The 13615-nt window shown below is 41.8% G+C and overlaps 1 protein-coding gene across 2 annotated transcripts in view; it reads right to left on the bottom strand.

Annotated features, from left to right (window-relative positions):
• Nucleotides 1–7193: 7193 nt before the first annotated feature.
• LOC146985622 (A disintegrin and metalloproteinase with thrombospondin motifs 20) overlaps nt 7194–13615 on the bottom strand; it is a 110654-nt gene continuing 104232 nt past the window's right edge. For both annotated transcript variants that reach the window (XM_085778709.1, XM_085778710.1), the window contains exons 34-39: nt 12731–12825; nt 12526–12620; nt 12255–12388; nt 9542–9633; nt 9141–9245; nt 7194–8841 (exon numbers count right to left, since the gene is read on the bottom strand). In XM_085778709.1, coding sequence (XP_085634835.1) covers nt 8752–8841; nt 9141–9245; nt 9542–9633; nt 12255–12388; nt 12526–12620; nt 12731–12825 — 611 coding nt within the window. In that variant the 3' untranslated portion in view covers nt 7194–8751. The remainder of the gene's footprint in view (nt 8842–9140; nt 9246–9541; nt 9634–12254; nt 12389–12525; nt 12621–12730; nt 12826–13615) is intronic.

The following is a 13615-nucleotide window of genomic DNA, read 5'->3' as shown; positions in this document are numbered from 1 at the left end:
TGAAGCTCAACAATGGGAACAGCATATGACTCACAAAACAATACCTTGTTGTATATTGCCTGTCTGAACAAAGATCCACCAGCGTTTATGAAAACCCTCCGCCCCGCATGTTGTGCTCTCTGCTCCCCTTAAATGTGTGATTCACACCCGAGTCTCACGTTCACAGATCAAACAATGCGAGTCCATTTTTCACCATACAGCATGTGCATATGGGCTATTGGCACATACTTGCAGACCCCAGGGGTCCGACACCAACCCCTCACCCCCCTGTTCATACCTCCTCCAGTTGGACCAAGCCCGTCTCTGACAGCATACCACCCGGCCATGAGCAGTGAATAGGTGGTCAGCTTTGGACCAAGGCAGGCTGCAGTCCCCCCCCCCCCCCACACACACACACACATCGCATGCAGCTGTTACAAAATGGACACTCTAGACATGTAACACAATACCTAAAAATGACCTCATTCAGTCTCAGCCAGTTAAAGTCAAAGCTGACACTGTTTCCTTCAAAAGTGCTGGCAGCCATGCTGACAGTACACTCCATAATGCCTGGGAGGCAAAGTGCCAACAGCTTCTACCCCATCAAAAAAAAAAAAAAACTACTGATAGCCCAGTTGGCAGTGGAGATAACTGTGTAATCGTGTGTGGTTTTCATGGATTTTGAAGCAGACATGGTGCATCAAAAGATGAAACTGATACTGTTCAAACCCAACTGTTCCACTATAGGATATAATGTGTGTGTATATGAGTGAGTGAGGGGTGGGAGGGAGTTATGCGAGCATGTGTGAGGTATACAAGGATTTGAGCTTGCTTAAACAACCTCCTCCTGCTGCAACGACTGCCAGTGTGAAAATCATTTCAAGGACAGATGAGCTATAGGAAAGTGGATGTTTGTGTCTACCGCTGTTTACACAGTAGTTCATTCCCTACACAAAACACAATGAGCAAAACAAAACCTGACAAATACCAAAGAGACACATATAATGGACAATATATATAATTCACCTAGTAGGAATTATTGATAAACACATCTGATAATTAAAAAGAATCAAACTCTTTGCTCATGGTTAACCCTGCGTGAGTTTCTACAATCAACAGCATGAAGGTAGGCAGGGTTTCTAATGTTCTACCTCCATCTACTGGCCAACAATAAATGTGTTTTACAATGAACTTCATTGTGTGTACTCACTGTTTAATGTTGACATTAGATGTACATTCTAAACGTGCCATTTAAAAAAAAAATGCTTTTAACCCTCCTGTTGTCTTTCTGGGTCAAATTGACCCAATTTGTTCCCTTCCTCTATCCTTCCTTCTTTCTTTACACAATCCCTTTTCCATTCCTTCCTTCCTTCCCTTCATCCTTAATTATTCTCCTTCCTCTTTTGATCCAATTAACCCTCCATCTTTCTTTCCTTTCTTCCGTCCTTCTTCCTTCCTTGAACAAATCAGTTCCCTCCATCCATCTTTCTGTCCTTCCTTCATTCCACAATCCTTTTTCCCTCCCTTCCTCCCTTCCTTTTTGACCCAATATTTTCCCTCCCTCTATCTATCTTTCCTTCCTTCTTTCCTCCCATCTTTCCCTTTGTCCTTCCTGCCTTCCTACTTTTCCTTTGTCCTTCCTTCCTTGACCCAGGTGGACAACAGGAGGGTTAAGTCATTTCAAACACACCTGGTAAGCCACTCACCCTGTTCGAGGACAGTCTGTAGTCATGGCAGCAGGCAGCAGGTGTAAAGAATAGAGTTAACGATGGCTGAACTCCCGGTAGCTGCGGTGCTTTCAGGGTCCTGGTATCAAGCCTGTTGATTCATTGGTTCACATGGGACACATGAAGCCATTGTTAATGTTATAAGTAACGGCTGTGTTTTTCTGTCTGCTGTGGAAAGCATTTACATGTTAGCTGTTTCTTTCAGTTGGTATAGTTGGGTTTTTTTTTTTTTTTTTTTTTTTTACTTATTTTTGATATGATTTGGGAGGAAAGGGGAGATCTAAATAAGCTTTTTGCTTTAATCTGTCCCCCCCAAACTCATACTTTTACTTATACGTTTTATGTATGAGACTGTTTGTTCTTCTTCTGACATTGTGTTACTTTTATTCTTATGTTCTTTTTTGTTGTTGTTGTTGTTGTTATTGTTGTTGTTGTTCAAGATAAAATGAAACACAAAACAATTTAACATTGTCTTTGCTGGGCCTTCTTCTTAATTACAGTAATCATGACCTTTGTTCGACCTTTTAAATACAGTTGTATTTAAAGGCATTATTGCTCAGCGTACATTCAGACATGTCCTACTGGTGCTACCCTTACCTTGGACCCTAACCCTACATAACGTAACACATTATTAAGAACTGAGGTCATATTTATACATCACTGCTCATGTAGTTTGTCTGTCAGTTTTGGACATAAGATGTAGGGTCTTGTTTAATCCACTAGGGGACACTGTTTGCTCACGTTAGGACATAAATGGACTTTGCCTTTTAGTGCTTAATTAACAAGAAACATAATATTTTTAAAAGTATGCTAAATTTTAATTACTTGACCTCTTATAAATGTATTTTGGAAGCAAATATGGCTGAAATCCCATGACAATAATTGAATACCAAATACACTGTAGATTACTGTGAAGGTATAATACTGCAGAATTAGTAAAGGCACAATTCTACTACTTATGGCACGTTATTCCATTCACTTCAATTGAACTTAGCAATTCCATAATATGTAAAGCCTATATGAGTTACATCAGTGATTGAAAATGTGCCAGTATTCAGGGTGTATCGCCTCAGTCGGTGTGGATAAGAGCTCCTCAGAACAGGTTGCAGCTGCAGATTGCACTGGAATGTCTGTGTTGTTACCTCAAAGCAGACTCTCCTTCATGGTAAACATCAATCATTAGTGTTTTTTATGAGGATTCTCAGTGCATGTTTGTGTTTTTCAGTTCAGTCATTAAAGACGCCTGGTTTACGCTCACAGCAAGCAGGCCACGGAGGCTTTTTCTGAACGCGTCCATAGCCTGGAGAACCTGGACAGACCTCAGCGCAGCTTGATTTCACTGGGAGAAAAAAAAAAACTTGGAAAACTGCTTGTGAGGAGAGTTGTTGTCGTGCTTCAGGACTCTTCCAAATCCTTAGATTAGATTTTAGGGACCAAGACGGGCTTCTGGCAAAGAATCAAAGCAGCTCTTGAGGGACCACAGTATCTGTTTTCATTTAATGTACAAAGCCATCTCTGTGCAATGAGCCCTGGAAAAGTGGCGTGTACATAAACAGTTTGCCTTTCGCTGAAGTACCTGCACCTTTTTATTACAGTCGTTTGGTGACATAATTCCTCAAAAATTGTACTCTCCGGCTCTAGGTGACGATTTCAAAGCTCACTTACTTCATTCTTTGATTTGACAGAACAATTTGGTGAGTCATCGGGGTAGTTGACATTTTCAGCTGTTTCCAGGACTTAAGGGTACTGCAGTGAGAAGTGGATTTAAGGGTACTAGCTCTGTTTATGTGTCTCTTGAGTGGAACTGAACTCCAAAAAGTTATGTTGTGGCAATGCAACCTGCACCACTAAGTGAATCCATATGGAGCCGCAATCTGGCAAGCACAAGCGCCCAGCCAGCACTGACCTGCTGCCTTCCTTGATTGCCCAATTGGTCCCTTAGTGGTGAGAAGAAACTTTTTAATGGTGATGAGAAAGACTTGACTTTTTACCCTCAGCATTTTCTTGTAAACCTTCTTTATTTTCTTTACATAATATTTAGAATTGTTCCATTGGAAAAAACATACACTACGTCTTGTTCAAACAAGGTTGGGTGTCATGTTTGATGACCCAGTAGTACACCAATCACCGAGTGTTTAGGCCATTGTTATCTCTCCCTCTCCCTTGACGGGGCATCCATCTGCAATGGTCCAGAATGTGGCTGTCTGATCTTCAATCAGCCCAAAAGGGCACATGTCACTCACTGATCTTTACTTTCAGAGTAACCAGCTCTTTCTTGCCCACACCAAGAACCTCACCTGTTATTGCCCTCCCTGCACACAAAGCACAGTCTATATTCTGTCAGAGCAGTAGCATCCTCCTCTCTGTCTAACTTCTGTTTGGAATTCTGTGTAGTTACGAAAACACTGGTGTCGTGCCAAAAAGTGTTTGCTCACCAAAAAAATGATTTCCATCTGCGGGAGTGTGCACAGTCTGTAACTTAAAGTAACATTGCGGAGTTTTTCGGCCTTAAAATAATGTTTCCAGACTCATTGCAGTGATAGAAAAATGGTTAATAGGATGAATGGTGCTGCTGCCGCAGCCTGAGCGGGGTCGCGTCGGCTGAAACTGCACTATGTAACTTCCCTGCACGGGTACGAAACACCGCCCCCCCTCCCCTCTGCGTCGGAGAGAGACGTGGTGGGTAAAAGCGAAACTTACGGTTCTCCTCCGGTCGTCGTCGCCGCCGCCGCCCCCCGCCACCCCACACACCCCCTCCCCCCCTCCCCCGACCACCCGCCACACAGTCTCCTTGCAAACATGTGGGAAATACTGTCGTTTATTAATGGGAATAAACGCTGGATGCGCTGGCTGATAAGTTTCGTTTTCGTTTTTCCCCCCAGACTATAGCGCTTCTCAACCAGATGGTGGGAGCACTGAGCTGAAACGCCGCAATGTTGCTTTAAAGCTGAAAAGCTTAGTAGCCTATGGCGGCTGCTTTCATCAAATACACCAAAGGTGTATTTCCAAATTATGCATTGCAATGGCCCTTTACTAATTTTTCATGCAGTGCCTTGCTTAAAGGGATAGTTCAGCTTTTTTGAAGTGGGGTATGGCCATGGCCAAGTAGCCTACAGTAGATAGGCCTAATATCTGCAGTAGAAAGGTCTCTGCTTTGATCAGCGCAGTTTCGCCGCCTCCAAGAAGTCCCGTCACAGAATTATACACTAGTTCAAGAGTACGACAAAAGTTTAAAAAAAAAATTACAATGCATCAACTGGTTGGAAAAAAGTTTTTTTTTTTTTAATCTGGACCTAACCAACTCACTCAGTAGGCTACTCCTCCACACAGGCAGGATCCGCGACGCGCTGTATCACTCCACTTCTTCCACACGGTGGAGTGATACAGCACGTCGCGGAGCCACAACACCAACGCTTCAATGTCCTGTTTTGTAGTGACAACAATGGACATACAAACCATAGTGCAGCTAAATGGGACTTCGTCACACACAAATGTGAATAACAATGGAAAGCTTACCGGCTAGCGAAACTCTGTTGGTTGATGCATCCATGGCTTGATGTAGCATTACTAGCTGGGTCGCTACTCGTTTTACAGTCTATGCTCGCTACCCTGGAGCTCTCCACAGTCTGATGACAGTTTGTTGACGAGGAAGCCAGGTTTGCTAGTGTAGCCTATCTGTGCAGGTGTAGGCATGGCCAGCTTGTGCAGATGAGCACTTAGCCCGGCGTAATCACCCTCTCTCCTGCCAGAATTTACTTCTGTCATGGGGCCTCATCAGGTTATCCACATTTACCTGTGCCCCCTCACCCCTCCTTTTCTAACGCATCATTTCCTGTGTGCAGCGCGGGAATGTCGCCGGGAAACATGAAATCATGAAATGCCAATCAACTAGGCCTACTGTAGCCTCGTAAACCAGCCTCTCGCGGAAGTGCATTTCATTTCATTCCGAGGGAGAGTCTGGCCTCATATCCGCTGTAAGCGTTTGGACTGAAACCCTCAGAAGGCCGAGCCAATCAGCGTCGCCCGCTGTGATTGACACAGCACGTTGGCCAATCAGGGACCAACTGGTTCAAAGCCCCGTCACTACACCACCAAACCGTCTTTGCTACTACTCCCGCCCAGCTCCCGCCCACCCCAAACGCTTGCAGGGGGGATGAGGCCAGACTCTCCCGAGAAATGAAATGAAATGCATTTCCGCGAGAGGCTGGTTTACGAGGCTAGGCCTACTGAATACTGAGTGAGAATATTACACACCCAAATGCAACAGAATCTGACTGATCTATTGAAGGAAACATTTCTCTGTTTCATTTAATGGCATCTAAAGACAATCATAGTCCATTTAAGGTGACAAATAGAAAATTCCAATTCACATTCACTGTGATAATAACTATATGACTATAATTACATATTCATTTTTTAGGCTCTGAGATAGGCCTACTGTTACAGTTTTAAACTTAATTTCAGTGGAAAAATCACAGCACACCCAAATCACCTATTCCAATTGTACATTCTTTTTTGCTGTGCAAACAAGATAAACTTAAATTAAACTGTGAGTCAGCTGAAAAGCATGTTTTATTAATACTTACTTTTTGACAGCGTTAGTAGAGTAGCACGATATACAGTATTGGTACGATTAGTAACCATAGCACCAGAATCAATCATTCATTTCTTTTATACAGGCTACATACATACTGTAGGTACATATGATTCTTAAAAACATCTTTGGATAAAGCATGGCAAACAAGCACACGGTTTCTCTATTCAGTACCAATGCCCATTCAATATTTAGCACACTGTTTACAATTCAAGTATGAATATTAAAAATACACATATATCATAAGTTACAAATCTTAATGGTTATTACAAAAACAAAAAAACAAAAAACAAACAGGATTACATTTCTACAAAATTTATGGCACATAGTGCATCAAGTATTCTTTAAATTTCTGATACAGACCTTGTAGAACAATTGACCATCATAAAAATGAATGATAGCCAAAGGTTTTCTAGCTGCTCATTGACTTATTTTTTTCATTTATTTTTTCAGCCATTCTTTAAATCATAAGAAGCTGCATTGTCTGAGAAAAAAACATACCTGCATCTATATTCTAACTTTGGTTAAAGCTTAACATCAGAGTACCAGCAGGTTAGGTTGTAGTAGTGGTCATTTTATAATGAGTTACAGTAAGTCAAGGCCAGATTTCCTCATGCAGCCTGATATAACATCTGGCAACCTTGCAGCTAGTTTTCTAGCTACATTAATAAAAAGGACTACATCATGCATTTATAGGCAGTTGCTACATCTGCTGAAGGGACGTCAAAGCCAAACCCTGTCAGTTACATGAACTGAAACCCACAGCCAGTGTTTTCCTTCTCATGATCAGAGGTAATTCCAGTAGTTCAAAAGCACCAGTTAAAAGATCCTTATTTAAGGTTAGTGGTTATTGGCTACAAATAGCAGGCTATTTTTTTTTCTTTCTTTCATTCTTTTTCTTTTTTTTTTAAGCAAAGCAGACATGGGACAAAAACATCAGACAATGGCTTCTCTGTCGGTAGTAGTCATTGTACCTTAAAACACATCTACAAGTCAATACAGAATAAATACGGTCAGACATAAATATATTACAACACATATCTCAGTAGAGTATGGGTGTATGTGAGAGGTAGGGGTTGCAGGTACCTACAGCAGGCCCAATGGAGGGTGTGATGTGAGACATCACACCTGATACTGTGTAACGGCGTAACAGATGAGAACTTGTCTGTGTGATATAACACTAATATTATGTCTAAAATACAGTGAGCCACAGAAAACTGTACTTAAACACTAGGAAGTATTGATATATTGCAGGTATCTCATATTGACCTCTATGTCAGTGGACTGTCTATCCAGGTTCCAGTAGTTTTGTAAAATGACTGACAGCAGAGTGACAGCAGACAGGCTTAAAACACACACAAAAAGGAACACTAGAATTATCTGAACTTGCTCTAACGGATCCTTATGTTCCGAGTTAACGTTAATGTTAACGTTGTCTAAAGGTTTGACCTGGAGGGCATGTCTGGAAGGATATCAGTAGTTGGCGACATTATACGTTCTATAAGTCTTGCACCCTTAAGGAATAGTTAGACAGTTGGGAAAACTGGGACTGGTGCTAATTTTGGCACTAAACTTAGCTAACTAGCTACTGGCAGCAGATTTTCATGTGGCCTAGGAAGCAAATAAACATAAAATGCCAAAATGTTGAACTATTCCTTTAAGACCAAGTAGATCTTAGCAGATGCAAAAAAAAAAAAATCTACAAGGTTTTGTACAGTATTACATATCTTCATATCAACCTAGTAGTTGTCATACCATAAAACAATAACACAGCCATCCCAACATACTGTTCTATTGTCTGTCTGTATCACTTGTCCATTACTGGATGATTGCAGTGATGATAACATTATTTACAGTGTGTTGCTTTTTATACTGTCTCACTGATTGCAACTCAGTTAAGTAAGAGTCAACTAAATGCTTACAGTAGCTGTAGATATAAATATTTATGTACCTAGATGGTCACATGTAATACGTTTTTTAAATACACTTCATTTCATAGAGTACCACTAAGAGATTTTTTTTCTTTTGTTTCATTTGTATTTTCTGCTGTTTGTGTGGCTTTCTCAATGTTTTGAAGAACTATATCCCTTTGTACGATGCTAAAAAAAAATGCACAATAGTGAAAGAACAGAAAGGTATTGGGAGTTTCGAAGCCAAGAAGCGTCTGATAGACATTGCAACACTGATGGCAAGCAAATATACTGCAGCTGGTTCCTCTTCAGAGTTAGCAGTTTGGATGGAGGACCTGACACCGGCCCTCGAGCACTGCACAGTGGTTAGTTTCATGTATGTTTTAGCTGCCATCGGGGAACTGGGGATGTTACTATAGAGTGTTGAACGCTCCACCATCACACTCACAGATGACTACATGCTCAAACAAATCACTATTATTGCATGTTCCTGCGCTACTGTCTTCGGGGTAGATTTAGGGGTTTGGTCTCTGCATGGCCCTCAGTGGACTTCAAGGAGTAGGCCGTTGTGAGCCTGGGGAATGCACTTCCCACAGAAACCACCGCAGCGACCGTAGATTCTTGCTCCGTCCTACGGACAGAAACAGATGAGGGAGGAGAGAGTGGGCAAAGGGCAGCTTTTCACGCAGAGAATAAGAGCTTCATAAATGTCAGTGGGGATTCCTCTTCAGTGAATCACACAGAAATACAACATGCCAATTCAGATGACATTTCACAGCTACTGCAAGACCCAGCATGAAGCATAATTATCCCCGTAAATTGACTACAAACCATACATTTATGAAAAAATCCATTACGAAAGAGCCACATACTGTAGAGTCAGACATACAAAAGAGAAACATTTCAGACATTTTATTTCCAGCTTCTTACCTCAGATCTGTGGACTTTGACGGAAACATAGTTGCCCTGAGATGTCCACTTGGTGGCCTCTGCCACTTTGAGGCCAGTGCCAATCAGGTTGATGCTGAACTGTCCCTGAGGCGTAGATACAGAGTTATGTCAGAGCAGTTATTTAACCATATATTATAATATATTGTGGAAATGTTCTTTGGATATACTGTAGCTCCCACGCATAATACTGATATAGTGTGGTGCACAGCTGTCACAGCTACAACAACAGAGTAACTGGAAGCTGTAGTTATTTACTTCTTCCAGTCCATATTCCCATCAGTGACTTACAGCAGAAATGTTCGGTAAAAATACATCCTCTCACTAAAAAAAAAGGACATGACACATTGCTATGAGGCCACGGTGTACAGTAATTCACTAACCTGCGGACACTTTGCTGCACTATAACAATCTCCTGCTGTAGCAAAGGGCACAGGTCGACCAAGAAGAGTCTGGGAAAACTGGAGGTCTGTGACTGGTAAACAGAAAAAAAGATACAGATCTGGAGTCACATAGTGCAACAGCGGAGGTAAACAGAGTAAAGACAGCTGCTCAGAAGTAAATAACCACACAGATAGTCGCGAAGATCAGCAACTACAGTTTATGTAATTAAACTTCATTGCGGGGTTCATGTCACTTTACTGTCACTTTTCCAGATGTTCTTAGTCTTTCTGTAAAAAAAACTGTTCCGCTAAAAGGTTCTTACACTGAAGATGGAGTTTGAATCATAAAGCAGTAACAAATCCACACATCAGATTATATTAAATCCTTTGTAAAGGCTGTTGTTTTAAAATCAAAAAGCATCATTTTTAAGAGGTGAAACTCAAAATATGACCTTCAAGGTTACTATGCTATGCTAACAGTTTATTTATGCAAACAGTTTACTTAATGGTTGTTTAAATTGTCCGTGTGTTAACATTTATTCATATTAAACAATTCAGGAGTTTATTAAACCTATGAATTAAATATTATATTAAAGGGACTACGAGGACTATCGTATAGCGAAGTGTTTTCACACTACATTTCCCATGACCCTCCATGTGCACGGTGAAATTCTTGGACCGGCGAAAGCGAAAACATTTGCCAAGAATGTTTTCATTGATCAAGAATGAAAGTCGGAGGTTCGAAGATGATCAGATACCGTCATAGTTCCGACCATAAACGATGCCAACTAGCGTTTCCTATGACCCGCCGGGCAGCGTGAGGCAAGTCGAACACTAAATAATAATATCAAAATAACTATAAAGACAAAACAATATATTTATCGAAAATGGACCCATTAACAAGTGTGAGTAATGTAGATTAATCCACATTAATATGAGACTCTAACCAAAAGCAAACTCTCTTTAACAGGCAACCAGATCAGATTAAAAATGATCCAAAATCTCCCTTGGACCTTGAATATGTGTAATTGAATGAGCTGGTTATGTAAATCAGACCTATCTTTTCCACATGCCACACACGATAGCCACAACGAATACCTCGCCCTGCCTTCCTTTCACAGCGCCTGTATAAAATGATGATAAAGTTCATGAGATGCGCAAAGGAACACTGAAGCCTCTTCATAATCTCCCCCTTCATCTTGAACTCATTATCCCCCCCTCGGCTCTCTACGAGCCGCCTGAAAGCCAAATGAGTACCATGCAGAGGGAGGGTGGGAACATGTGCTGTCAGGACCTGGACTGGATGAAGAGGATGGGAGGATGACTGTGTAAGTTCTAATCCAACTTCCCCTCTAAGCACACACACACACACACACACACACACACACACACACACACACACACACACACACACACACACACTAATCCACATACTCTAATCAAAGGCATACTTGAACACAACGGGGGAAGGTGGAGCCGACTGTTATAATGAGCAGAGGAATATGGCCTGAAGACGTGTGTGTGTGTGTGTGTGTGTGTGTGTGTGTCTGATAAAAGTGTGATTGCCCTTCGCATGCAAGTATGAGTAAGAGTTTGACATTGATGCGACTGCACGCATGGGTGTGTGTGCTTCTTGTGTCTTCATGTACGAGGCAGAGCTTCGCATATTGTCTGTCTGTTCTTGAGAGCAGGCACACATGTCTATATGTGCATGAACGCATTCCTTTTATTTCGCCGCTCACATGTTTTGCGCTGAAAGGCCCCGGTTTCAAGTCCTTGTCTGGTGATGTGAACGCTGAGCGCTGAAAGGTCATTATTTTGATTTCAGAGGAGAGAGTGCGGCAAAAAAAGCAGCACATACTTATGGAAGTGTATTGCATTCACTTGAGTAATTTATTTTTTGGTTTGTTTTTCGGGGTGATTATTTGTGTTTTTCTGACTAATTTTTTTCTGTTTTTTGTGGTAATTTTTTTCCTTATGTTTTTTGGGGTCATTTTTTTCTGACTTAACAAGATTTCAAAATCCCGCGAGAAACTCCCACCTGCAAGGAACGTTTAACCGCTGCAGTCAAGCCTCCTCTTCATCACGGATCTATTACATCTTAGATCCATGAGATACATATAAGGACTTTTTATTCAAACTCCACTTTGGTACCGGTTCCACCATTGCTTTATTTTCCAGACTGACGGCTCGAACACAAGCATCAACAAACTTTTCCCGGGGCAAGCTACACACATTCCATCAGGGAGCTTAAAATACATCCATGGATATGCTCCACAAAAAAAATTCAGTCTTATTTTCACTGTGTTCCAAGTAAATTCAGATTTATATTGAAAGGAAACTACCTGTTGTTACAGAACGCCTCCTCAGAGAGTGTCACTCAGAACAGTCTGATGTACAGTAGCACCTTTATTTTGAAATCAGTCTTTACGTTACTTGCAGGTGGGAGCTTCTCACGAGATTTTGAAATCTCAAAGCTAAGTTAGAAAAAAATTACCCCGAAAAACAGAAAATAATTAGTCAGAAAAACAGACCAAGTGAATTTTTTCAAGTGAATGCAATATGCTTCCACTTGAGTTTTGGACAACCGATAGTTTTTTTTGGAGGAGGCCTTATAGGCATCGCAGGATGACGCATGTGAGGGTTAAAACAACTCTGATGTGTGGTCTCATTACAGTAGACAGTGTAAAGCAATCACGCAGTAATTACGCACTCATTATCCTCAGGGAACTCAGGTCCAGACGGACTTTGTGGAACAGCGTGTATCCCGCTGCGGAGTAGTCATTCCTACAGTCGCAGTCTTGTCTCCGGCTGCCGTTGTACGGGCATTCAAAAGGATTCAGCAGCCTGTAAATCAAGCACAAGGTTTTATTTTCAGACTTCAGAGAGGTGTTACACGCAGCACAATAATTCAGATTCACATGTTGCATAATCCTACACGAAGCTGCTCTGAGTCTCGTCACTCATCGCTTCGTTATACACACCGTTGTCCGTAGACCTCGGAGAAGTTGTCGGTCTGACCGCTGCGCAAGGTCACGTACTCCTTGGGGAAATCAGTCTGCATGTCGGCACAGTAAATCTACGGGCACACACATTTAAGAGAAAACGCATGAGAGCCTTGCCGGTGGAGGGGCCGCGGGGTTGAGTCATGAAGTGTCCGGGGAAACAGTTGTGACAGAACAGACACACCTGCAGGATCCGGGACTTGACTTTGAGATAGTATTCTCCATCTATCCTCACACCCTGTCTCATCTGGACTTCTCTGCAGGAAGTGAACACTTGGCCTGACGGGAGAAATGTGTACAAGGGAAGAAGGAGGGTGATGAGACAGCCAACCTTGACATTGAAGACATTGCCATTGCTTTCCAAAGTCTGTGAGCTGGTGTATAAATATTGTGCCAAGAAATGACAAAAAGGTTGCAAAGGTTGAAAGCTTGTTTTCTTAAAGCAGAAGTAAGCGATCCGGTCGTTTTCGCTAATGCTGTGTTCCAGGCAGGCTTTTGAAATCGTAAATTACAGCTTCAAGTCACAACTTACGACTTTGTAGCGTTTCAGACAACCCACTCGTGTTTTTCCGACCTGTTTTACCGGTGAAAGTCACTATAACGGCCACTCGTAACTTCCGACCGGTGAACTCGTACCAGATCGAACTGGTACAACTTCACGGTCGGAAAAATACGAGTTTCCTTGAACGCACCATAACAGTCCTCGTCCCTACGTCGCCACATTCACGGCGTTCCTTGGCTGCACACACAGCCCTGCATGCCGTTCTCTCTCCTCATTGGATAAAAACTGTAGGATACGATAAATGTTTTCTCTTCGGCTCAGAGCAGAGCAGAGTGACTGACAGACCCGTGTTTCAGTCCAAACACTCTATGTAAGTGATTGCTGTCGGAACTATTTAAGACTTATATTAACACAAATATATCACTTACTTCTGCTTTAACCTTTCTCTTGTGTTTCAGGTTTTAAATGCATAAAAGTACCACATAAATTTGTTTATCGCATCAAGGCTTTTTGACTTTGTCTGGAACCTTTATTTAAACAAAATAAAACTTTTTTTTTTTCACAAAT

This window comes from Trachurus japonicus, chromosome 6 (genome assembly GCF_045865225.1).
Source record: "Trachurus japonicus isolate A0001 chromosome 6, Traja_1.0".
Classification (NCBI taxonomy): Eukaryota; Metazoa; Chordata; class Actinopteri; order Carangiformes; family Carangidae; genus Trachurus; species Trachurus japonicus.
The sequence above is the reverse complement of the archived record's forward strand: the minus strand, read 5'-3'. Positions and strand labels throughout refer to the sequence as shown.